Source organism: Peromyscus leucopus, chromosome 8b, assembly GCF_004664715.2.
Source record: "Peromyscus leucopus breed LL Stock chromosome 8b, UCI_PerLeu_2.1, whole genome shotgun sequence".
NCBI classification, from domain to species: domain Eukaryota; kingdom Metazoa; phylum Chordata; class Mammalia; order Rodentia; family Cricetidae; genus Peromyscus; species Peromyscus leucopus.
In genome coordinates, this window is record NC_051086.1 from 92,016,195 (window position 1) to 92,042,011 (window position 25,817).

General features: G+C 51.3%; 1 protein-coding gene across 2 annotated transcripts in view; it reads left to right on the forward strand.

The window, feature by feature from the left end:
- Nucleotides 1–941: 941 nt before the first annotated feature.
- The window catches only part of Acly (ATP citrate lyase), a 48,815-nt gene continuing 23,939 nt past the window's right edge, over nt 942–25,817 (forward strand). The window contains exons 1-16 of one of the 2 annotated variants that reach the window (XM_028862285.2): nt 942–1,143; nt 5,397–5,578; nt 7,122–7,244; nt 8,881–8,943; nt 9,355–9,545; nt 10,014–10,093; nt 11,655–11,785; nt 12,557–12,675; nt 13,493–13,629; nt 14,269–14,330; nt 15,922–16,039; nt 18,139–18,293; nt 18,855–18,945; nt 19,948–19,977; nt 24,384–24,525; nt 24,803–24,971. In XM_028862285.2, coding sequence (XP_028718118.1) covers nt 5,420–5,578; nt 7,122–7,244; nt 8,881–8,943; nt 9,355–9,545; nt 10,014–10,093; nt 11,655–11,785; nt 12,557–12,675; nt 13,493–13,629; nt 14,269–14,330; nt 15,922–16,039; nt 18,139–18,293; nt 18,855–18,945; nt 19,948–19,977; nt 24,384–24,525; nt 24,803–24,971 — 1,770 coding nt within the window. In that variant the 5' untranslated portion in view covers nt 942–1,143; nt 5,397–5,419. The remainder of the gene's footprint in view (nt 1,144–5,396; nt 5,579–7,121; nt 7,245–8,880; nt 8,944–9,354; nt 9,546–10,013; nt 10,094–11,654; nt 11,786–12,556; nt 12,676–13,492; nt 13,630–14,268; nt 14,331–15,921; nt 16,040–18,138; nt 18,294–18,854; nt 18,946–19,947; nt 19,978–24,383; nt 24,526–24,802; nt 24,972–25,817) is intronic. The other variant, XM_028862286.2, reaches the window with a different exon arrangement.

Sequence of the window (25,817 nt, forward strand, 5' to 3'; positions counted from 1 at the left end):
GATGCATCACCTGAGCTGATTAGAGGATAGTTCTGGCCTCCTTCCTAGAGCTGGACAGTTGTTAGTTCGGGGAAGGCTGGAGAGACCTACTGGGACTAAGGTACAAGGGAGGCTTCCACTCCAGGGAAGCAGTGAGTTGAAGTCTTGATTTCTAGGGCTTTCTGCTTTCACATATTCTGCCCCACAAGTTCGCGGGCACCTCCTAAGCTGGGCGCTCCAGTTTGGGCTTAGGAAAAGTATGTTCTATCTCACGAGTAACAGAAAGAGGAGGAGGAGGCTGTTCATTACTTCCAGTGTCTTAGTTTGACATTGGAGGAGGGAGCAAGAGGTTGGGCAGGGATAGCCCCAGTCCTAGGTTAGAATCTCAGATAAGTGATCAGCTCCTCCCAGATCCGCGCTCAGGTGAGCAGGTGAGAGGAACCGACGCGCGTTGGGACTGGAGCCTCTTCTTCACCCCTTCCCCCAACCTATCCTAGGTCGGGCTGTCTGATTGTGCAGCGTGGCTGTGTAGTCTCGCCCTATGTATATTCCATAGGGTGGGTTCCAGGAGTGGAGAGGTGCCACGTGTGAAAGGAAAGCAGGCATCGATTTCAAAAGCAGGGTTGGTGTGGCGGCTTACAAGCGCCTAGGGTAAGAACGTCAGTTGCTCCCATGGGAGGGAGGAAGGGGACGCCAGGTCCTGCAAGAAGTGCTACAGCCATTTGAGCCAACAACCCCCTCCCTCAGCTACTCCACCCGGTGGCTGGCCGGCCCAGCCCCTGAAGCGATCAGGCCACAGCCCCCTGCCTCGTAGCTTCTCCTCCTAGAGCCGCCCTGCCCATCTCCCCATCCGAGGCCCCGCCCACGGCCCCGCCTCCGCCCCGCCGACTTCCAGGACTACAAGTCCCATCAGCCCCGAGACAGGCCTGAGGGCGGGGCCACCGCTGCAGCGAATGGGGAGGAGCTTAGAGCTCAGGCTAGGGAACGCGTGTGCCCAATCGCCGGGCCGCTCGGCCTGTGAGCTGATGGGGGGCGGGGAGGAGCCCGCTTGGGCCGGGGACAAAAGCCGGATCCCGGGCAGCTGCGGGCGGCTGGAGCGATTCAAGGAGTTGGGGTGACCTGGAGCTTGCTGACAGAGAGCCGCACTCGGGCTTTCTCGAAGAGGTGAGTGCCGCAGCCGTGTGCGCGGGCGCGACCCCCAGTCCCCTCGAAGCTTCCTGCTTTCCTCCCCCAACCCGGAACCACCTCCCGGCTCGCAGGCTGGGCTCTCCCGCGCGCTCCCTGCACCTGCTTGCAACTTTTGTGCGGGTCTCAGCGATGTGGTAGTCTTTGCCTCGGCCTCGAGCCGCGTGTCTACACCCTCCCAACCCTTTTCTAGTTCCTGGGAGTTTGCACATTGCCGCCGCCGACCTCCCTTCCTCCAGATTGTTTTACGCGTCCTGCCTCTCCTCAGCTCCACCCAAGGCCAGCTCTCGAGTCTCCCCGGGCTTTTGGGGGACACTTTTTTGGGCCCCATTCGGGTTCCCTACCGGATACCGGGGCGGGAAGTAGAGAAGGCGGTGGCCGCTCACGAGCCGGACTCAAGGCAGGCCCGTCCTGTTAGTTCTGGGGTGAATCCATAAAGCTCTGTGTCGAAGTGGAGGGAGCGGGCCCTGGCCACGCGGGCTGTGCTACCCCAGGGTGCCTGAGGCCTCGCCGCGAGGACTTGGCTCCAGAGCGGCGGCCCCTGAAGGGCTCTCCCTGCTTAGGAGCTCCCCCTCGGGTCCAGCCCCCAGACAACAGATGGTCGGAGTGCCCAGGAGTCTGGACGAACAAGCTCCTGAGGTATATGTGTGCGTGCGCCCGCGCGCGTGTGCAAAAGAGGATGCTCCCCTCTCCCCATGTCAGGCCTGGCAGAGGTCCGTCCGGTGCCCAGAGCCTGGTGCTTTCTCCAGCCTTGAAGTTACACCATGTGGGGGTTCCTCCTGGCAAGATTTTGGAAAGGGCTGTAAGAAGATCAGCATTAGGGCACTTTCGCCTGCCAGCCCAGCCTGTCTGTCCTGCCTTTAACTTTGCTCAGTATCTCATCCTGTTCAGTTTCTCGGGTTTCTTTAATGTTGAGAGATAACTGCCCCGAAGGATCATTTCCACCTCTTAGAAAGCTTCTTAAACACCCTGAGGGAACGGTAAAGGGAGGCCTTGAAGACAGAATAGCTGCTGGTTTTCATCTCCGTTCAGACACTGTGTCTACTGTAGCAGGGAATTCTGCCCCGTTCCTTTGCAATAAATAGGGTCGTCATCCCACCCCATCCCCCAAGCCCTTAAAGTGAGAGTGTTTTGTCGACCTTAAGCAGCATCCTCAGTAGTTCCTTTCTGCCGCGGCGTCCCAGAGGAGCCTTCCTGGAGAACAGGCTTCATTCATTCACCCTTCCCTGTGGGTTGCTTCTGCTCCAGGGACCAATGTGAGTGTATTCAATCCTGGGTCACTCACTGCAGAAAATAACCCATTCAACTCAAAAGGCCCCTTCCTTGGGGAGCGGGGGAGAGAGAATTTGAGTATGTGTGTGTTTACATATATCCGTGTAGGGGTATGGTTTCTCCTGAAGAGTTTGCAGATATTGTTAACCAGGTAACAGTTTCTGGGGGCTCAGCTCTGCTGTGAAACCGTCCATCACAGCGTCATCAGCTGCTGGAAAAGGCAGCTTAAGACTTTCGGGTGGGGGTGGGGTGTTGTGTGGGGGGGAACCTCTAGTCTGAGATCGGAATATACTTTGTCCCGCGTTTGAGTACATGCATACTTCCCAGAGGGTTTTCAGATTCTGGAAATCATAGGAAACCTCACAGATCCATTGCTCTAAAGAGCAGCGAACCAACAATTGGAATTTCGATGGATCTCCACTGAGGAGGCCTCCCTGGGTGTGTGAGCAGCACTGGTGAGGAGCCAGACCCTTCCTCCACTTATTCTATGAGTTCTTTGTCTCAGCCTCCCCAGCTGAGCCACAGTGCTCTGGTGGCACATCTTATTTTGGTAAACTGGCAAACCTTTCCCTTTCTCATCTCCCTGTTATTTTGTCCTGACCCCACCCACCCCTGGTCTCCTGGAGGTGGACTCAGATCTGAGACCAGTGGTTTCCTTCAGTTGCCTAAGGTTGCTCTTTTCTCCCTCCTCTTTCCCTTGGTTGGGTCTTGGGTCTCTTCTGGGGGGCGGTAGTAAATTCTGGGGACCACTGTCAGGCTTCTCTCAGGTGTCAGACTTCTGGGTAGGCTTGGCGGGAGGGGCTTCCTCTCCTGGAGCCTGGGGTTCTGTTTGTTGAAGGGGTACCAATGGCGGAAAGCCGGTCAGTACCACCCCCTCCTCTTGCTGCTTAATGTGCCCTGGGCTGCACTCTGTTTGGGAGGGGGGTAGGGGTGTGTCCATTCGATTTCAGGACCAGTTTTTCTGGTCTGAGTCGAGAAGGTTGGGAAATGGTACTGGAGTGGGTGGGGGTGGAGGACTCGGGGGCAGCGGGGCTAGTTGGGGCGTCTCCTTCAGAGACACATTGAGAAGGAGTTGCAAGCCACCCCAGGAGAAGCACCGCACTGGGAAGGTCTCTGAGCCCCATTCTAGTTACCCACTTGGGGCCAGGTCTCAAGCTGATATGCCCATGTGGTGAGATAGAGACAGAGGGAGGCAGCCTGGCCCTGATTAGCACCTGAAGCCTCTCTTGCATGGCCTGTTGGCAGGGGGGGTTCCGTGTCACCCTGTGTCACATGCCTTCCCTGGGCTAGGAAAGGAGACTAACTTTCCTGGATGTGTCAGCCAGCTCCTTAACTCACCCTCCTTGTGTGTACTTACTTGACTTTTCTCTCCCCAGCAAATCCAGCGCTTCCATTCTGGCCCTCTGGGAGAGACGGGCAGGCTGTCTTCCTCCAGCCAGGCACTTGGCATGCATGACTGGGTTTCCTTTCTCCATCTCTTCTCACTGTTCTCCACAAGCTGCTCTGGGGGAGAGTGGGTGTGTCTGGCAAGGTAGTAGACAGGAAGGATGAGCGAATCCTCATCGTAGACTCTCCCACATTGAAGGGGGGCCGTCTTGGGAGAAATGTCTCTCCGTGAGGCTGCAGTGACTGTTTCTGGAGACTCAGGGTGTAGAGTGTTAGGGCTCAAGTCCTGCTGGTGAGTCAGGTTTCTTGGACAAGTTCAACCCCTCCCTCTTTGATTCCTCATCTGAGAAATGGGATTCTGAGTCTGAGTGAACTTGATGTATGTGCTCACATGAGATGAGTTATTTCTTGCAGTGCTGGGGACCAAACCCTAGCGTCTTACACATGGGAGGCAAGCACTCTGCCCCTGAGCTGTGCTCCTAGCCCCTAAGATGAGTTTCTCCACACATGTCACGTCACCGAAGATAGCTTCTGCCTTCTTCCAAGTTCTGGCTCAGTTAAGGAATGACTAGTACAGGGTGGTCCCCAGAGAGGCCTCTGTTTTGCTTAGTGAGTTTTGCTCAAAGTTAACTGCTAAGCTGACTCAGTGGGGTGGGTGGGATGATCTGTAGGTCACAGTTCCCTGCCCTGTGACTGTTGTGTATGTACTTTGAGGTGGGAATCTAGTGTCCTAGGAGAAAAGAGCTTTGAGGTAACGTTCTCCTTCCTCCCACCCCACCAGGGCCTGTAGTCTGTTGGGCGTGTGTGTGTGTGTGTGTGTGTGTGTGTGTGTGTGTGTGTGTGTGTGTGTGTGATGCTGGGAAGGGGGATGAAACCTGGGGAGAAAATAAGGCCAGCCTGTGCAATTCCAGCGATGTTCTTTACAAGTCAGAGGACATAAAGAGTAGTTCAGTGTGTGTGTGCCCACCTCAGAGAGCAGCATTCACATTTGGATCAAACCCTTGGTGTTCCTGGCTTCCCCTTTGATCTGCCTTTGCTCAGGGCTGAATGTGGTTGTGGCCAGCTAGTTTGCCCAAAGGGAGTAGAGACAAGGTTAAGGTCAAGCTAAGAGTTCCAGAGGAATTGCACATTTTTTTCTGTTCCCCTGCCTCCCTTCCTCCCTCCCTCCACCCCGCCCTCTCTCCCTCTCTTTTCTCTCCTCTCCTTCTCTCCCTTTCTCTTTTTGAGACACTATTTCATATGACCCAGGCTAGCCTTGAACTTCTGATCCTTCGCTTACTTACTACCTCCCAGGTGATAGGATTGTGGGAATACACTAACTTCCACATCTGGTGCCGCCTTCCTAATTTTCTATAATTTCTTCAGCTCTAGGTCTAGATCTGTGTCTCTGCTGATGAAGCTACTTTGTTTTATCTTCCATCCCCTCCTGCTAAGGCAGCCCTTTTTCTTTCTTTTGGGAAAAGCCAAGATCTAGTTTTATTGTTTGGGGGCAGCTGGGAATAGATCCAGTCTGCTGGGGAAGATAGTGCACCGACCTTCCTGTCCCAACTGACCAGTTCCTCCTATACTCACAGGTAAACCAGGTCCCTCTGCAGTCATGTCAGCCAAGGCAATTTCAGAGCAGACCGGCAAAGAACTCCTTTACAAGTACATCTGTACCACCTCAGCCATCCAGAACCGGTTCAAGTATGCCCGGGTTACCCCTGACACAGACTGGGCACGTCTGCTGCAGGACCACCCCTGGCTGCTCAGCCAGGTGAGTTTTGCCTGCATCCTAGGCCCTTCTTTCCAACCTAGGCTCCGAGGAGGAGAAAGCATTTGATTTGTTAGAGTTGTCCCAAGGAGTTACATGATTGCAGATTTGCCTGTGTGTCTGCAGCTGGCTGAGCAGGGTCTTGATTTTGCTATGGGCCCTTCATATGGACTTGGAACCAGACAGACTGGTATCTAAATCGCACTTCTCTGTTTATGAACCATGTGGCCTGGGGCAAACCATTTCATTTCTCTTGAGTGAGGCTCCCCATCTGTCAAATAGGGATAACACTATGAGCTATAAGGATTAGCAAGAATATCCAGGAAGCATTTAGTGTGTAGTGTAGCAGTTGATAGATGCTCAGTTTAAAAAAAAAAAAAAGTGTATACCTTACTTCCCCAAAGTGGAGCATCTCAGGACAATTAAGAAGTATGACCTTCCTGAGTTCAATTCCCAGCAACCACATGGTGGCTCACAACATTCTGTAACGAGATCTGATGCCCTGTTCTGGCCTGCAGTCATACATGCTGTATACATAATAAATAAATTAAAAAAAAAAAAGTGCGACCTTAGCTGGGCAGTGGTGGCGCAGGCCTTTAATCCCAGCACTTGGGAGGCAGAGGCAGGCAGATCTCTGAGTGGAAGCTCAGCCTGGTCTACAGAGCAAGTCTGGGACAGCCAGAGAGCTGTTACACAGAGAAACCCTGTCTCGAAAAAACAAAAAGCAAACCAACAAAAAAAGAAGTAGGACCTTGAGGCTAGAGAGATGGATGGCTCAGCGATTAAGATCCAGGGCTCTTCTTGTGGAGGACCTGGGTTTGGTTCCCAGCATCCACATGGCAGCTCAGAACTATCTGTAACTCCAGTTCCAGGTGATCTGATGTCCTCTTCTGCATACATACAGGCAAAGCACTCATACACATAAAAATAAATAAAGAAGTGGGACCTCATACTTTGTGTCAATGGCTGATGCCTGACCATGGAGAGGATCAGCCTGGACTGCCGTAGCCATATTTGGCTGGCTTTGGGAAGCCCTTAGGCTTTTCTGGCAGGCCTAGACAAGGCCTTTTGCTGTTCTGTTTTCCCCTTTCTGAAGCAGTTGGGAAGGTAGTGGATTTCCCGGTCCTGGAGCTAGGGACTGATTGCTTGGCCTGTTGTGCTTAGGGTTTAAACATTGGGATAGGGTTGGTCAGATTGTTTGCAAAGGTCCTTTGTCACCCTAAGGATCTGTCCTGTGTCTTTTAGAACATGAGGCTGGTCCGTGTTCTAAATGTGGTTGAATGAAGCAGCTAGTACCTCACATGGAGAAAGCAGGAGATCACTCAGTGAGCAGGTGCTCACTGAGCATCTACTCTGTGCCGGGCTCATCCTGGCTGTCTCCTGGTGGTCAAAAGACTTGCCTGGGTAGGTGAGGAAAAGCTCCAGAACAGGAACGTAGTCCTGATGGATGAGTACGTTGGCGGCAGGGGCATGAAAAGCCATACAGCTTCACTGCCTATACTACCTCTTCCTTCCTCACTCTAAGTTCCAACCCTCTTCATTCCAGAGCCTGGTAGTCAAGCCAGACCAGCTGATCAAACGTCGAGGAAAGCTTGGCCTAGTCGGGGTCAACCTCACTCTGGATGGAGTCAAATCCTGGCTAAAACCCCGACTGGGACATGAGGCCACAGTGAGTCTGGGTGGAGGGGATCAGTGTGGTGACGAAGGACACGGTAACCTCCAGCTCCACCAATCTGTGGCTCACAGCCCAGCCAGTCACAGAGCAATGGAGAAGGATGGAGTCGTGGTGGTCATTCCCAGCTCCCTCTTCAGGAAATCAAGCCATTGATACTGCTTCAGATAACATATTGTAACCCCAGAACAGTTAGGGAGCCAGCTACTGTGACCACCAGCGTGGAGGAAGGACTCAGGCTCATTCTGGGAACTGCTTGCTCTCCAGTTTCCAATCAAATTGTGGGAGTCTGGGATGACACGATTACAAAGAGGGAGGGTTAAAACGGGGCGAAAAGGGGGGCTGCAGAGTTACTAGGCAGGAGCGATATGCTGGGTGGAGAACCGTGGATGAAGACAGTTATTAATGCTGAGGAGGAAGTTCACTTCTCCCAGCTCAGGGATTACTGTCAGCCATGAGGATGAGAGCTGGAATGAAATGTGGCTGAGGAAGCTAAGCCATGCCAGTGATACAACTGTCTTCTCCTCAGGCTCCAAGGGAGAGGCATGGGGGAGCGGTCTGAAGCTTGGCTTAGCCTGGGAAGGATGTGTGTCTGAATCTGCTTGGCACAATATTCTGTAGACTGGTGTCCCTTGGGATAGGCACAGGTCAGGGATGAGGTGTCCTTTCTTTGGCTACCCCAGGGAGGTGGCATCAGAGACACCTTCCTCCATGCTGGGCTTCCTCACAGTAGCTCTCACTGTTGGTTACCTACTCTCCGGATCTTTGAAGCTGCTCATGGGTCCAGCAGTCCAGGGAGCTGACCTTTGAGTTTCCAGGCCCCTGTGGAGAGTGTGTGTGGGGGGGGGGCTGGGTACTGAACAGTGTCCCCAGGGAGCACATCATGCTCCGTTCCTAGCAGGCTGATGAGAGGGAGATGTCATGGACATCTGAGCTGGCAGCAGTGTCGGACCTGGCTGGAGCGGCTCATTACCTCTGATGGATCACTGTCTGGTTCCTGACTCAGCAGTGATGCACAGGCGGGCAGGCGGGGGGTTCAGGGGATGAGGGCTGTCTCGCTTCTGCCGCCGCCGCAGGGACCCACTCAAGTTGATTAGCTCTGCAGGCCTGTTTTCTTCAGCCAGGAAACACAGGAGGGAAAGTTTTCCCTAATCAGCCCCTGGATCTCCTCTCTCCTGCCCCTCAGGCCTGGACTCATGTCCTTAGGCTGGGTCACTGTGTCTACCTCAGGGCAAAAATTTGTGCCCTCACGACCATACCCAAGTTCCCATCTCTCTGCTCGACTGCCTGAGCCAGTGAGATGGATCAGTGGGTAAGGCTTGTCGCCAGGCCTGATTGATGACCTGTGTTTGATTCTTGGGATCCACATGGTAGAGGGAGATCTGAAATATCCACAGATCTCTGCATGCTTGACATGGCATGCACACATCCCTGCCCCCCTCCCCAAATGTAAGTACAAGTGAAAATATAAAGGGGGAATCTCCCGAGAGCTTCTTACATTCATTCGTCTGTGACCCCATTGTCCTGACTTCTGGAGAAATCTCTCTGCCACATGTAGTGGTAGTGCTTGGGACTTACCTTTGTGAAGAACACACCTTGCATCTAAGCTGCATCTCCTTCAATTTCCCCATAGGTCGGCAAAGCCAGAGGCTTCCTCAAGAACTTTCTGATCGAACCTTTCGTCCCCCACAGTCAGGTATGTGAGGCAGGGCCAAGCTGTCTCTTCTCCCCCTCAGCTTTGTGACTGTCCTTCTGAAACGACGAAAGGAGAGTGAGGTGCCCAGGGGACAGCCAAGGGGACCAGGGTCTCCAGAGCTCCGGGCAGAGGCCTGGAGGAAGTCATGAGTAAGGAATCCAGGATGAAGGAAGGGCTTAGTTTGCAGCAAAATGGAGCGAGAGCAGGTAACAGAGGGGACGTCCTAGTGTTGGGATGAGGAGGACCTGGAGGCAGAAGCTCTTCAAGATGTACCACTCTGACTTAGCCTGTCTTTCCCTGTCCCTTAGCAGAAGGGGGGGACGACTTCGTGTCAGGGTTTAGACCCCACTGCTGGGGTGAGGCCTCCTGACCCTGCCATTGAGCCACCTTCATGCTGTCTCTCCTCGCAAGGCGGAGGAGTTCTATGTGTGCATCTATGCTACTCGGGAAGGAGACTACGTCCTGTTCCACCACGAAGGGGGTGTGGATGTGGGCGACGTGGACGCCAAAGCCCAGAAGCTGCTTGTGGGAGTGGATGAGAAGCTGAACACTGAGGACATTAAGAGACACCTGTTGGTCCATGCCCCCGAGGACAAGAAAGAGTTGAGTTCTGAGAAGGGATGGTGTGGCCATGACTGGGGGTGAAAAGTCCAGTATGACACAGGAGACTAATGCCCCGAACTCTGGGTACAGGAGAGAGAAAGTAGAGTGAACCTCCCTGCTTGGGAGCAGGTGGTGGGTATGGCTGTGTCCTGAGGAAGGGAGCCATGTGTTCGGGGAGGGTGCTGGCTTGGAATCAGTCTGCAGTATGCCAGCCTCGTCCCTCACCTCCTTGCCCCTGTCTGTCTGGCGCTTCCTCCAGCTCTGAGCCTGACAGCTTCTTTCCGCCTCAGTGTTTGACGAGTGACATCCAAGGGAGCAGGGCTGGCAGAGGCCAGCGGAGGCCGAAGGGTCAGCAGTGGAGAAGTGGGGCTGGGCTGTCAGTGACAGTGAGGTTGCTGTAGGGAAGGGGGTGGGAACGGAGTCCTGCACTGGGGGACTAACTGGTCCTCTTTCCCTCTCCCTTCTAGAATCCTGGCCAGCTTCATCTCTGGCCTGTTCAATTTCTACGAGGATCTGTACTTTACCTACCTTGAGATCAACCCTCTTGGTAAAAAGCTTTGTTTGCTGGGGTGGAATGGTGATGGGCCCCCTTGTCTACAGTAACCCTGGCTTTGGCACTCAGAGACCCTGGGCTCTCGTACCACAGTACAAAGCTTCTGTGGGTATCCAGGGCGTCCCCATAAGGAGTGGTCTCCAGTGCCACCTCCTGTTTCTGAGCACCCAGACTGTAATTTATTCGTCTTAACCAACTCCAACTTCTTTCTTTGGCCTTAATTTGGCCTGCTCCGGGGAAGTCCTGGCTTTGGTCTCTGTTAGGTTGTTGTTCCTCCCTGCAGGTTAGGCTTCCCAGGCTCTGGCCTGATCCTCCCCATATGGAGGATCTCACTATCCCTCCCTCTCAGGGAGTTGGTCAATCATTTACTACCCCTGACACCAAGAGGAGCTGGCTACAGGCTCTCCAGCTGTGAAGGAGGCAGATAGCCTGGCAGACTCTGGCTGGGCCTCTCGGGGCAGAGTCCAAGAAGAGGGAAATGACCAGATTCCAGCTGAGGATGCAGCCCCTCTAGCGGGCCAGATGGCCGTGTGCTAACTTAATTAGCTAAATGGCCTGAGAAGAAATATGGATGCTTAGTGAGGCATTGCAGCTGAATATGCTGGCCTGGGGCCCAGAGCACTCCGGGGTACTTTGCACCAAACACTGAGACATCCCTAGCTGGACCACAGCAGCCCCAGATATACACCCCTAGGGTGTCTGACAGTGGTGCCTGGAGTGTGTGGGGGTGTGGGAGCAGCGGTGGTACATAGTGTGAACCTAAGACCTAGACCAACAGAGTTTTTTTTTGTTGTTTTGAATGGTGGGTCTTTTGTCGTTGTTTTGAAGTAGGGTCTAGTCTAGTCCACACTAGCTTCAAACTCACTATATAGCTGAGGATGACCTTGAATGTTTCTCCTGTGCTCTCATACCTTCTTCGACAGTTTTTATTATTTATTTAAATTTATTTTAAACATTAAAAAATTTTTATTTGTGTATATGTATGTGTGTCTTTGCCATGTGTGCCTTTGGTGACCAGAAAGAGTGTGTCTGGTGGCTGAAGTTACGAGCACTTGTGAGCTGCCCCACGTGGATTCTTGGACTTGAACTCATGTCCTCTAGAAGAGCAGCAAGCTCTCTTAACTGCCGACCCACTGATCCTTCTCACCAACCCTTTATTTCTTAATATATTATTTGGTGTAAGGGATTGAACCTAGGGCCTCTCTCATGTTCTGCCAACTCTAGAAAACAGGTTTTGTTTGTTTTGTTTTGCTTAATGGCAGGGCTCTGGGTAGGCCAGTGCTTCAATACTTGGAGCAGGAGAATGGCGTTTTAGGAAGATGTCAAAAACTTGCTATGGCAGCTAACAGGTCTCCTTTGACCTGTTACCTGAAGGTCAGTGAATCAGGAATGTTCATGTTCTGAGAGTCTTCACAAGGGCCATTCCGATGTAAGGTTATTAGGCATGTGTGAGAGCATGTGGGCTGCACCTGGTGAAGTCTGAAGGGATGGTTCAAGAGGCTGATGGTTGCCTCACCTTAAAGTTGGTGTGTGACTACTTTGACTTTTCTCCTAGTGGTGACCAAAGATGGTGTCTACATCCTTGACTTGGCAGCCAAGGTGGATGCCACGGCTGACTACATCTGCAAAGTGAAATGGGGTGATATAGAGTTCCCTCCCCCATTTGGCCGCGAGGCATATCCAGAGGTAAGGCCGGTCTGGGGAGGAGATGGAGGGTGATGGGCCTAGGAGACAGCATGACTAATCCTAGACAATCATTTGGTCCCCATCTTGGCTTTGTATTTGGCAGGAAAAGAAAAATAGAGAACCATTTAATTTTCTTAAAATCCCAGTGAGGTTGGGGGTCGGAATGGGACTCAGCCAAGCCTCTGAATCCTGGCCAGAAATCCTTTTAGACATCACTCTCAATCAGCCTCTCGGGCTCTTCTCTTGATTTGTTGCTTCTTGATCATTCCAAAAGTGGCTCTCCCAACCCCGACGACGGGAAGGTTCTTCTCTTGGCCACTGGCTGAGAATTTTAATTGCTGCTCCCCACCCCATCCTTTGAGTAGTCCTCCCAGCAGGATCAGGCCTTCTGTGAAGTCACCCAGCCAGGCTGGAGGGAGGAAGAGGGAGGGCTAGGGAGTGGACGAGGATGTGGGATGAGCTGAGGGTAGGAGCTGGTGTGGAGAGTGAGAAGCAGCAGGACACGGTGGGGTCTGGACTTGAAGTCAGGGGATGGAGCTGAGAAATTTATTTCCCAGATGGAGGTGGTTTTAGTTCAATTTTAAAGATATTGTCAGATACTGTCAATGAAGATTCTGTCCCAGGCCCGGGACCTTGCAGTTCCCCATTCCCTGCCCCACTCTAGTGATTGACAACTCTTCAATGTGCCTTCAGATAGCGAGCTGTGGTCTTTGGATTTGGGAGCTGTGAAAGGTGTACTCAAAAGGCCACCTGTGGTTGTCTGTCCCCCAGGAGGCCTACATTGCAGACCTGGATGCCAAAAGCGGGGCAAGCTTGAAGCTGACCTTGCTGAACCCCAAGGGGCGGATCTGGACCATGGTTGCTGGGGGTGGCGCCTCGGTCGTGTACAGGTGACAAGGAGGGGTGCCCGCCAGGTCCACCCACCCAGTGCCCATCCGTGGATTGCCTGGAGCCCCTAGTTTTTCACCGGCCGGTGGTCCGTGAGCTCCCTGAGCAGATGGAAGCAGTATCACCCTTGGGAATTTCAAGCGGCTCTGGGCCACCTGCCCTGCACACGGTGTCTTCTGCAACCTTATTTAATTGAGAATGATTTCATTTTATGGTTTTAGTTCTTGTAATTGATGATGTGTGCCTCATAGAAAAGTAACAACAACAAAAAGGTGCACTGGAAAGTAAAAGCTGCTCACTCCTTCCTCACAGGGTCACCCCTGAGAACACCTCACTCTGCTCTCCTTGGGCGTTTCAGTGCCTAGATAAACATTTGCACTTTGTCGCTTTATAGAAATATTGGGACCACGTTTTACTCCCTTTCGAACAACTGGCAGTTGTTTTTTCTTGGGAACGGCAAATGTATGATCTGCCACAGCCCTCCTGCTGCTCTGGCTAGAGCTGTTTGCTCCTTGAGGACTCTTGCAATGTGCTAGTTCTTGTATCTTTGGGCCATGTCAGGCAGCTGCTTATTATTGTTCATTTTATTCATGCTGTCTGCCCAAAACCTTGGTGCCCTGAGGTTGGCAAAGTGCTCTGCCTGGGAGAGTCTCATGGCACATTGACCTTCAAGTGAGGCTTGCATGGGGGTTGAAGGTTATAAGTCGGGGAGGCCAGTTCTGCAGGCTGACTTCCATAATTGTGGGAATGATGGACAGCTCTGTATAGGTTTGACTCCTCTGCCCTGAGCAAGCGCTGAGTTCTGTGTCTCTCTGGCAGTGATACCATCTGTGATCTTGGAGGTGTCAATGAGCTGGCGAATTACGGGGAGTACTCTGGTGCTCCCAGTGAACAACAGACCTATGATTATGCCAAGACCATCCTCTCACTTATGACTCGAGAGAAGCACCCAGATGGTGAGGCACCTGCATGAGTGCATGGGGGTGTACACACACCTTCTGGGTGGCACAGTGTGTGGAACAGATATGTGCTAGGAATCACTAAGGCCATCGTCCTGTCCTTTGCAACTGGGGACTAGGCATTGAATTTCAGGGGTCTCTGTTTTTCGTACTTCTGGTTGACACTGGCAACATCAGTCAGAGGTGCTCATGTTAGGCAAGGAGAGCATGTGAAATTCACCGGAAGAGGCAAGGCTGCAGTTTAGTGATGTCTTTCAGCTTCCCAGGCTTTGTGACTCCCAGTGTCCCTGTCCCACCTTCCCAGTTTAGGGCTCTATATACCAGTTCCCCTTGAGAGACAGAGGGAAAAAAGTGAGATTCCCACCAGAGAGAGCAACACCAAGCTGGACTTGTGGGTAGCAGCCGGAAGTAAGATAGAGACTGCAGGTTTGCGCACTGGGTAGCGGGGTAGTGGAGAGCTGAGCTGATGAAGCTGAGTGGGTGTCTGGGGAGGCGGTCCTGCTCGCTCCCTGCACTCCTTCCGCTTAGGGCATCTTTGCCCAGAGGACCAGAATGTCCTCTGTTGAATTAATTCATGGGGCCAAGCTCAAGTCTTTTCTCTCTCTAACTTTGACTTTGTTTTTACTCCCAACCTAGGCAAGATCCTCATCATTGGAGGCAGCATCGCAAACTTCACCAATGTGGCTGCTACCTTCAAGGTAACTAGCTGTGAGCAGTGGTAACTCCAGTTTCTGGGGGAAATGGGCTTGGGAATAGCAAAATTTGACACTGAGGCAAGTTCCTGTGTGTTGCCTTAGTCTGGTTAAGGGCTTGTGACTTGGGGTCTATCTGTGTCTTTTTTGGTATCGGAGATTGAACCCTGTCTAGACAGGAGATCCGAAGCTGTGTGTCTCGGCAGTTAGCACTTTTTGTAGCAGAGGGGGCAGTTGAAGGCTTGCTCTCTCCTCTCAGAACCAGTTCTCCGAGGCTGGGCATGATTGTCCTCATTCTCAGCACTGATTCGCTGGGTTCTCTGCAGGTGTGGGTCTCAGTCACCAGTCCGTGCTCCAAAATGTCGAGATGAGGACAGCTTCTGATGACCTCATCCAGCCAGAGTTCTCTGGGTCTGTGTCCCTGTACATGGCCATGAGTCAGGACCTTGGGAACATGCTTTTTAAAAAAACATGACTCCAGTCCAGAAAGATGACAGAGCTAATATATCTAGGATGTCACCCTTTTAGGCTAGCCTCTTAGAGGGCTGTTCATTATTTCATGTCATGGTGCTCACTGCGGCTTTTCAGAAACATGCCACATGTGGTCATCCCATCTATGTATTGAGAATAATAGTGTGCACCTTGAAAGTCTGAGCTCAGGGGCTGGAGAGATGGCTCAGCAGTTAGGAGCACTGACTGCTCCTCCAGAGGACCAGGGTTCAATTCCCAGCACCCACATGGCAGCTCACAACTGTCTGTAACTCCAGTTCCAGGGAACCCAACGCTCTCACACAGACATATGTAGGCAAAACACCAATGCACATAAAATGAAAATAAATAAATTAAAAAAAAAAAAAAAAAAAAAAGAAAGTCTGAGCTCTAGAGAAGTGAAGGACCATGGCTCATCAGGTCTGCCTTCAACAGGGTCTCCTAATTGGGCCTGATTCGTTGAAGCAGGTTTACATCTGCAGCTTCAACTTGGGAGTGTCCTGCAGTGCAGATAGTATCCTTGTCGAGGGGATGGTTAGGCATCCAAGAGGAATTGTGGAACATCCTGTGACATGCTTTTGGTGATAGAAGCTAGACTTCAAGTCAGCATTCTGTTTGGAGAAATACAGCCTCATTTTCCAGACCGGTTGGATATCATTGTAAGAGCTGTTCCCTAAATCACTTAGGTGACTTTTGACATTAAGGAAGACCATGTCTTCCTAACTGAGAAGCCTTGCATAGGCCCTCAACATAGACCCCGCCTCCCACCCCGGTTGCAGTAAGGGGTAAGAATGACTGCAGCCAGAACAGGAGAGACCTGGAAGCACTGTTGTTGGCAGTTGAGTGTGCCAGTCTTGAAGGGTATGGCTCTTGGCTACTCCATGGTCATTCCTCAACATGAGTGGCCCCACGTTGGGCCTGCAGTTTTGCAGTTCACTCAGCTTGTGTGTATGAGCCTCTGTAGCCCTTGACCACTAGGGCCTGCTCTGCTGTGTGAGAAGTGGCCCTTTTCATGTACACCTGTACATTTGTTTATCCTGGTTATAAATTGATTTGTGGCTGCTGTGTTTTAATCATCTGTCTCTGTTATCCTTTTGGCTTTCTTTAGGGCATTGTGAGAGCAATTCGAGATTACCAGGGTCCCCTGAAGGAGCATGAGGTCACAATCTTTGTCCGAAGAGGTGGCCCCAACTATCAAGAGGGATTACGAGTGATGGGAGAAGTTGGTAAGATGGGGAATCCAGTTTCCTCCTTTGTTCAAGACAGAGTTTTGCTGTGTAGCCCAAGCTGTTGTGGAACTCGCTCTGTAGCCCAGGCTGGCCTCAAACTCACAGAGATCTGCCTTCATCTCTCTCCTGAGTGCTGGAATTAAAGCTATTCATCATGTTCATCACCAGTTACACCATCACTCCCCCCTCTCCCCCCCGCACCCCCCTCCACCATTTTGTTTTGTTTTGTTTTTTAAAGATTATTTTATATGTATGAGTGTTTTGCCTGCATGTATATATGTGTACTGTATGTAGTGCCTGGTCCCCATAGATACCAAAAGGGCATAGGATCCTCAGCAACTGCCGTTAAAGATGGTGTGAGCCACCCTGTGGGTGCTGGGAATTGAACCCGGGTCCTCTGTAAGAGCAACAAGTGCTCTTAACTGCTGAGCCATCTCTCCAGCATTTAGCATCCTCTCCCTTCTGTCTGGAAAGTCCGTGGCTTGTCTCCTTGACTGTCCTGGAAAAGGCTCTTGGAAGTCTTCCCTCCTCTGCCACGCCCTGGTGGAGGTCTGCAAATTGAGAATGACTGGGCTCTACATCTAACAAATGCAGAATGTCTGCTGTGTGTCTAGTAGTGTGCTGGACACTAGAGCTTTAGCTTGACTAATGTCAGGTCCTGCTAAATGCCATGAAGTAATTAAAGGGGACAGGTGACTAGAAAGGAAACATTGTAGTAAAGACCCAGAGCAGGGGAGTGCAGCTTAGGGATGATCTCTGCAGAGGAAAGGACATCCTCCAAGGCTCTACGATGGAGAGAGACAGAGACACATGGACGGAGGGAGTGAGTGTGTGTGTGTGATGAGACCAGAGGGAGGGAGGGATGTAGACTGGGGTCAAGAGGGAGGAGGTGGGACTGTACAGACATGGCTGTGACCCCGACTTGGGAGTCCATACTGCATTTGAGCAGAGGAGCAGCATGGTTTGACTTCGGTGTGACAGAGTGATTGGCTCCTGGGAAAAGAGAAGGTAGACAGTGGCCAGAACAGAAGCAGGCCACCTAGGAGATTGTGGAAGCATTTTAGAAAAGCAGTTCTCTTCATGTGAAGTTCCAGAAAGTGACAAATAGAAGACATTCTCTCTCTCTCTTTTTTTTTTTTTCAAGACAGGGTTTCTCTGTGTAGTTTTGGTGCCTGTCCTGAATCTCTCTCTGTAGACCAGGTTGGCCTGGAACTCACAGAGATCTGCCTGCCTCTGCCTCCCAAGTGCTGGGATTAAAGGCGTGTAACACCACCACCCGGCTAGAAGACATTCTTGTCAATGGGCTTGATGTCTAATTGGAAAAGGCCAGACCTTTCCATCTTGCATTTTCCAAAATTCAGTATCCATGGCAAACTCCCCACTCCCACCAATCACCTAAAGTGGTACCAAGTGCTTGTTTCCATCTGTTCATCTAAAGTGAAGAAAATGCCTGGTATGGTGGCGCACACCTTTAATCCCAGAACTCAGGAGGCAGAGGTAGGCAGATCTCTGAGTTGAGGCCAGCCTGGTCTACATACAAGTTCCAGGCCAGCAGAGCCACATAGTAAGACTATTTCAAAGAACAAAATGTGAAGGAGATTTGGGAGGCAGGTCGTGGGGAGGGGTTGCCCCCACGGCTAGGGAGGTTAGCAGCTGGTACTTGTGTTGAGCTCAGTGATGGGGAGCAGCAGGTGAGGGTGCCAGCTCTGTGTAGGAGAAGCAAGGCCAGTGCCTCCGGGGAGCCAGCTAAGGGTATTTAGAAACAGAGACCAGACCAGCAAGGCAGGCATGGTGGCAGGCACGGCTGAAGAGTGGAGGAGTGTGGAGAGCCAGGACCTAGGTGATCAGAGGTGCATGCTCATCCACTTCAGACACCTGGCTGCCAGTGGTGCTGCTGCTTCCTCTCCTTGTCAACAGGTGATCTTTCCAAAGACTGGTTTGGTGGTGAAATTTTGGACAGCTGATTTGTCTGGATAGTCTGTCTTGCCCTTACAGTGCCAGGCATTGAGCAAGACTGTCAAGGGGCCTCTGTAGAGTCCTGTGGACTAGGCACTTACTCCAGATCTTGAATCATGAGCCTTTTCCTTCTCTCACAGGGAAGACCACTGGAATCCCCATCCATGTCTTTGGCACAGAAACTCACATGACGGCCATTGTGGGCATGGCCCTGGGCCACCGGCCCATCCCCAACCAGCCACCCACAGCAGCTCACACTGCCAACTTCCTCCTTAATGCCAGTGGGAGCACGTCGGTAGGTGCTAGCTCTCCTCCCACCTTAAAGGAAGGGGCCACCTTGCCTCCATCCCACACTGCTCTACACAGGACACACTGTTCCTCTTCTAGCATTTAGGGGGCTAGAAGGACACTGGGGATGTTGGTATATGGTGAATGCTCCAGTCAAGGTAAAGTAATGGAAAGACTAAAGGGTTTTAAATCAAACCTGAGTTCAAATCCTCACTGTCCTTGAAGAGAGCGGCACTTTAACAGGTGCCTTAGCCTCTTAGGGCCTCTGTTGGCTCATCTGTAACATGGAACAAAGTCAATTCCCATTTTGGCACTGTTAGAATAGTACTTTCCAAGTGCAGTTTATGAAGAGCACCATTGAGCCAGGTTTAGTGCACAGCTGTACTGGGGCAGGAGAATTGCTGTGGGTTCCATGCTAGCCTGGTCTATACATAGTGAGACTGTCTTAAAACAATGCTGTATGTAATTCTTGTTACTTCACTTCTTTGGGGCATTCAGGACCAGTGGCTCTTGTCCTCAGCCACTACCTATGACATTTAACCTCTGTTCTCTCCTTGCATCACTCAAGACTCCAGCACCCAGCCGGACAGCATCTTTTTCTGAATCCCGAGCTGATGAAGTGGCGCCTGCAAAGAAAGCCAAACCAGCCATGCCCCAAGGTAACTCCCAGATGGTTAGCACGGTGCACCAAGAGGCCTATGGTGTCCTCCCTGTCTCTCCCTGTTGGGGGCCTGCCTGGAAGAGGCAGCAGGGCAGCAGTCTGCCCTGGGCTCTGGGAGTGGGCCTCAGCAGGAGATGGCAGTGGATTGCATGAGGATGAAGTGACTTGAGGCTTCCCTGTAGGTTCTGGAGCTGAGGATCCACATTGCCTGGATCATCTCCCTCCCTCTCATCCACCCCTCTTTCTGGGGCTGTGAACTGAACTGGGGGCTGTGGAGAAGACAGGAGGATTTCAGCAGAACCAGGAGGAGGGATGCTCTCCCAGACTCTAAATGGAAGGCCGTCATCTGTCTTCCCGCACCAGCTAGGGCTCTCAGTACACTTCTCTCTGCGCGCCTGTCTGCTAGCCCTTGCACACATCCCCTAGTTCATCTCCATCCCGGGGACGAGCTGACCTGCCAGCGCTCACACTAGCAGTAGATGAGTGACACTGGCTTCTCCTGGCTGATGGAGCCTTGCAGCCTCTTTGTCATATAGTCAGGCTGGACTAAGACATCTTAGAAATAATGACAGTAGTTCTGGGGCTCCAAGATCGGAAGTCACTGCTCTGCATCTCCAAGGTGTCAGCTTTGTCCATAGTGGAGAGTGGTGGGTCCAGCTGGTTTAATCACTGTACTGTGCTGCATGAGGATAGAGGCATTGGCGTTAATAAGAGGGTGTGACCTGGCCAGCCTGGAGGCCCAGATGGAAGTGTGTCACCCAGAGGGCCTGGAGGAGGCTTCAGTGTTCAGGCCACTTGCCGAGCCTTCCTCTTTGTCTTGCTTGTTTCTGTTCTGCCCACTGGTGCTTTTGCCTCTCTTGTTGGTGCTGTTCCTGCTGTTCTGTGAAATGGCAGTGACAGCACCAGAAGGCCTGTCTGTGGCCCTGTCTGTTTCTGCGCTCTCCCGCCAAAGCCTCCCACCAGCGGTTCACTCAGTGTCCTTGGTCATTTTCTTTAACAGATTCAGTCCCAAGTCCAAGATCCCTGCAAGGTAGGATGCCCCGCCCGCCCCGCCCCACCCCAGCTCTGCGTGTGGCTTTGTTAGTGGGTTCCAGTTTCTCTGTGTGCTTTGTTTCTTCCTTCCCTGGTGGGTTGCAGTGTTGTGCAGTATATTTTCTGTCCCCACCTTGGTGTGGCCTGCCCCCAAGTCCTAGTCTTTGCTCTTTGTCCCTTCCCTGTCCTACTTAGTACTTACTTGCCCCAGCACACACTCTCTTCACTGTGTGGCTGTCTCTGGCTCCTTACCTTGGAGGGAGGTGGAGACATAGAAGGAGCAAGAGCCAGCCCACAGCTCCAGAGACTCAGGGGAGCCAGGAGGGAGGCTCCTGGGAAGGGGCAACATCCAGTTGAAAGGGGAGCGGCAGAGAGCAGTTGATGCCTCTGACTGCTGGCTGCTGTGGGGAACCACAGCTCAACCTTGATTCTCATCTCATCTCATCTTTGCCTCGCTTTCCTGCCTCAACTTCAATACTGACCACTGCATCTCACAGCTCCCAATTCTAGACCAGTGTAGATTTCTCCCAGGTTTTGGTAGAAGAGCAAAGATGTAAAGAGGGAAACCAGGGAGGTCAGGTGGTATCTGTCTCTAAAACAGGTCATTATGAGGACCTGAAGGGGTCTGGGCTTTGGTGTCTGAGGTCACAGTTTACAGTGGTTGTTCTCAGTGCACACACTCATGCTCACACATCTGTCTGAGGTCACAGTTTACAGTGGATGTTTTCAGTGCACACACTCATGCTCACACATCTGTCTGAGGTCACAGTTTACAGTGGATGTTTTCAGTGCACACACTTACTCATGCTCACACATCTGCCCATTGAGAAGCAAGTAGATTACTCAGTACCAGCATCAGGATTTCCTTGTGACTTTTTTCCAATACTTGGAATCAAACTCAGAGCCTCCTTGCATGCTGAGCTCCATCAAGCCCCTCCGTGACTGACATTCACGGCTGTAAGCGCAAGAGCATTGATGACTTTGATCCCTAGGGTAGGTAGCAATATCTGAACAATGACAATGGTTGCACCCCTCTACCTATCAGCTTTTTTTTTTTTTTTTTTAGTTAAAAAAAATTTTTTTTTTAAATTTTAATGTGTGTGTGTGTGTGTGTGTGTGTGTGTGTGTGTGTGTGTGTGTGTTGGGGTATGGAGTTGTTAATGTGAGTGCAGGTACCCTCAGAGACCCAAAGAGGGTGTTGGATCCCTGGGAGCTGGAGTTACAGACAGTTATAACTGTTGTAAGCCATCTGACATGGGTGCTGGGAACCAAAGTCTGGTCCCGTGCAAGGGCAGTCAGCTCTTTAACTATTGATCCATCTCTTCAGCCCTTAATTCTTTCATATCGCCTCCAGTGAGATCCATTGTTACCTAGAAGGCAAGACCAGTGTGCCGAAAGAACATGGACAGACTCAGTCTCAGGGGAGCTCTCCTCCCCTAGGGGAAGTGGGCTGGGGGGGTGGGCACTTTCTCTGGTCACTTAGAAGTGGAAATAGGTCAAGGAGGAGACCAGGTCATGCAGAGTGCTCGCTGTGCCCGGGGGGCCATTACGGTTCTCTGGGGCCTCCCGCTACTGATGCCAATGGCCCTTTGGCTTAGGTTTTTCTGTGCTTGAGGAGGTAAGCACTTGAGCCCTGCCCTTTAAAGCAGGAGTGGGTAGGCTTGTAGGGATTGGGGCGCTTTGTCTTTCTCTCTGAAGACAGATTTATGTGTAGCATGGCACTTGGGCTCCGTGTAGGCTCCCCTGGGGATGACAGAGCCTCACTGCTTTATGGCCTTCTTTATTACACAGTTGACTATTTCTCAAGTCAGGTAATCCTGGCTCTCCTAGATTACCACAGACCGCTATCATTGTGGATATCTGCTTCATTTTCCAAGGGCTAGAAAGTGTGAGGCTGGATTAGGTGGCTGCCCTCACTCTAAGGTTCCATGTCTTATAGGAACCCTGGTTCAGGTTGACAGTAAATCCCAGGTATTCACAAATCAAGATCCTTCTGACTGTGAGGCTTACTGCTGGCCTGCACGGTGATTTCATCAACCTTTGATCTTGGTTAGCCAAGCTTGCTGTAGGACAGAACGCTAATACCAGAAGCCTCTGGGTGAGATGCATTGCTCCCCCCGGGGTAGCACAGAATGTCCCTCAAGGGCTGCTTTCCTCCACTAGGACTTTGTGGGAGTCGAAGGGGAAGGGAGGCAAGAACCCTTTCCTTTCCCTTCAGGCTAATGAGTGCATTTCTGTAGACCCTTTGTGTCGACATCTCCCCTTCCCCCTTTTTGAGACAGGCTTTCTCTGTAGCCCACCACCTGCCTCTGTCTCCCAAGTGCTGGGTTAAAAGTGGGAGTCCATGCCCAGCTGCCCTCTTTTTTTTTTTAAAGATTTATTACGTATACAGTGTTCTGCCTGCATATATGCCTGCACGCCAGAAGAGGGCACCAGATCTCATTACGGATGGTTGTGAGCCACCATGTGGTTGCTGGGAATTGAACTCAGGACCTCTGGAAGAGCAGCCAGTGCTCTTAACCACTCTCCATCTCTCCAGCCCCGAGCTGCCCTCTGCTTGAAAGTCTTTCCTGCCATTAGAAAGTCTGTCTCAGCCGGGCGTGGTGGCGCACGCCTTTAATCCCAGCACTCGGGAGGCAGAGCCAGGCGGATCTCTGTGAGTTCGAGGCCAGCCTGGGCTACCAAGTGAGCTCCAGGAAAGGCGCAAAAAGCTACACAGAGAAACCCTGTCTCGAAAAAACCAAAAAAAAAAAAAAAAAAAAAAAAAAAAAAAAAAAAAAAGAAAGTCTGTCTCAAGAGTATTGTTCTGAGCAGCAAAGAGCCACCTGGGACATGAGGAGGGTGGGAAGATAGGGGAGAGAGAGGGTTGTGGCCTCGTGCTGGCTGATCATTGCTCTGCCTGGTGTCCAAGCCCAGTCTGTAACCTTAGTCAGAGGTAAGTCTGTCCAGGCCTTAGCCCCGGCTGCCCCAAGTCTCTTAGCTGGACCCCCCTAACCCCACCCCATCCCCTGACCCACTGACCTAGAATTTGTGAGCATTCACATACTGACTGTTGCTGGCCTTGTGTCAAGATTTACAGGCATCAAAATAGGGAGAGCTGAACTTTTTTCTAGCGCCTTTAAAAATAATTGCTTAAGCCGCACGCGCATGTGCGCACGTGGTGGCTCCTACCTGTAATTTCAGCAGTCAAAGGGCTAAAGGCAGAAGCCTTGTTATAACATTGAAGTGACCCTGGGCTGTATAGTGAGTTCCAGGCCACCTGGGTTATAGTGTGAGGCCCTGTCTCAATAAAAACGGAATGTAAAGAAGAGCTGGTGATGTGGCATACACTTGTAATACCAACACTTGGGAGCCAGAGGCAAGAAGATCAGGAGTTTAAGGTCGTCCTCAGCCACATAGGGAGTTCAAAGCCAGCCCAGGTTACCTGAGATCTTGCTTTAAAAACTGCAGCTGAGGCTGGGCTCAGAGTTTAAGAACATTTGCAGGTCTTGCAGAGGACCTGGGTTGATTCTCAGCACCAATGTGGTAGCTTACGACTGCTTGTAATTGTAATTGTACAGGATCCAATTCCCTTTTCTGGTCTCCACAGGCACTCACACACATAGTGTACTTATATGCAGGCAAAACACCTATACACATTAAAAATAACAAAACTAACAAGCAGCAGAGTGTGGTGACATGCCTTTATTGCCAGCACTTAGAAGGCAGGGGTAGGCAGATATCTGTGATTTTGAGGCCATTGTAGTCTATATAGCATGGTACATGTCAGCTAGAGCAACATAATATTTCAAAAAACAAACAGGAACTGGAGAGATGGCTCATCATAAGAGCACTGGCTGCTTTTTCAGAGGACCTGGGTCCAATTCTCAGCACCCACGTGGTGGCTCACAACTACCTGTAACTCCAGTTTCAGGGGATTCAACACAGTCTTCTGGCTTCAGTGAGCACCAGACACACATGTGTAGAGACAAAACACATAAGGTGTAAGATATAAAATAAATGCATTTAAAAACACAAAGAATGAACATAAATTTTATTAAGTATGCAGACCACATGTGTATATAGTTTTATCTCTAGCTCACCTGGGACATTCAGCATGCCCTGTATGAACTCTCTCAGGCATCTTCAGCCGTGGGCCCCTTTTTCTGTGTGGGGAGTCTTTTTCTGTTCACCAGAGGACTGTTCTCTAGCCAGGCAGGTCTCACTAGGTACTTTTGCTCTCTCTGCTGCTTCCTTCTAGAAAAATTTGAGGCAAATTTCTCAGACTTTGTTATTTTAACATCCGTTTGCTGTTTTGAAGAACTACCCAGCTGGACCTGCAGCATGGGGATTTGGGGAGGCTGCCCTGGGGGTCTTCCCGAGGTGTGTATTCTGGGTGCACTCGCTGTGTCTTTGCCCACCTAGGAAAGAGTGCCACCCTCTTCAGCCGCCATACCAAAGCTATCGTGTGGGGCATGCAGACCCGGGCTGTGCAAGGCATGTTGGACTTCGACTACGTGTGCTCCCGCGATGAGCCCTCAGTAGCTGCCATGGTCTACCCTTTCACGTGAGTCATGCCAAGGCAGGGTGCCTGGAAGTGACTCAGTGAGATCCTCATCTTTAAATGAAGTTTGGGAGTCAGCTAGCTCCCCATGTTTACAATGGAGGAATCTGCCCACCCCAGAGATTGGGACAGTCCATGTTCCTGGGGTCCTTTTTCCTTCAGATGGGAACCTTTGAGAACACAGATCTTGCCTCTCTTGGGGAGGGTCTTCCACTCAGTTTCCCCCTCCCCAGACCTGATGGACTGAGGGTGTCCTTACTCTTCCTCTACTTTCTTGCAGTGGGGATCACAAGCAGAAGTTTTACTGGGGGCACAAGGAAATCCTGATCCCTGTCTTCAAGAACATGGCTGATGCCATGAAGAAGCACCCAGAGGTAGACGTGCTGATTAACTTCGCCTCTCTGCGATCTGCTTATGACAGTACCATGGAGACCATGAGCTTTGCGCAGGTAGATGGTGGGTACTGGAATGTTTGGGTGGGGAAATCAGAAAGAGCTTTTGAATGGAATTCACAGTCGTGACCACTTGGGACAGAGGACTTGGGAATTGGGAGAGGCTAGGGTTTAGGTGAAAGTGCTTGGAGACTTACACTTCTCAGCAGTGATCCGAGAGTTTTGAGTGAGCAGTGGCTGCTTCGATGGGTCACCAATGATCCATCCATCCGTTCCAGCTCTCTTCTTCCCAGACTGTCTTGACAATGGGATCCAGAGCACTTTCTTGGGCTGAGTGTAGTTCAGTGGCAGAGCACTTGCCTAGAAAATGTAAGGCCCTGGGTTTGAGCCCCAGCACCATGCCCCCAAAAGCACTTTCGTACGTAGGGTATTATATGTTATTTCAGGACAGATGTTAAGGCATAAAAAGCACACCTTATTTCTCAGAAACATGGTCACCAGGTTTCAGTATACCCTCTCCTACCTCTTTCTGTACCAATAGGTAGGTTGGCAACATGACTTTTGTTCTTTCCAGTCTTCTCACAAACATCTTGGATGAACATTTGCATGTATCCTTTTTGTTTTCTTTCTTATTTATTTATTTGTTTTATTTTTATGTTCATTGATGTTTTGTCTGAATGTATGTCTGTGAGGGTGCCAGATCCTCTGGAACTGGAGTTACAGACAGTTGTGAGCTGCCATGTGGATGCTGGGAATTGAACTTATGTTCTCTGGAAGAGCAGTCAGTGCTCTTAGCCACTGAGCCATCTCTCCAGCCCCAAAGATTTATTTATTATGTATACCGTGTTCTGCCTGCGTGTGTCCCTGCAGGCCGAAGAGGGCACCAGATCTCATTATAGATGG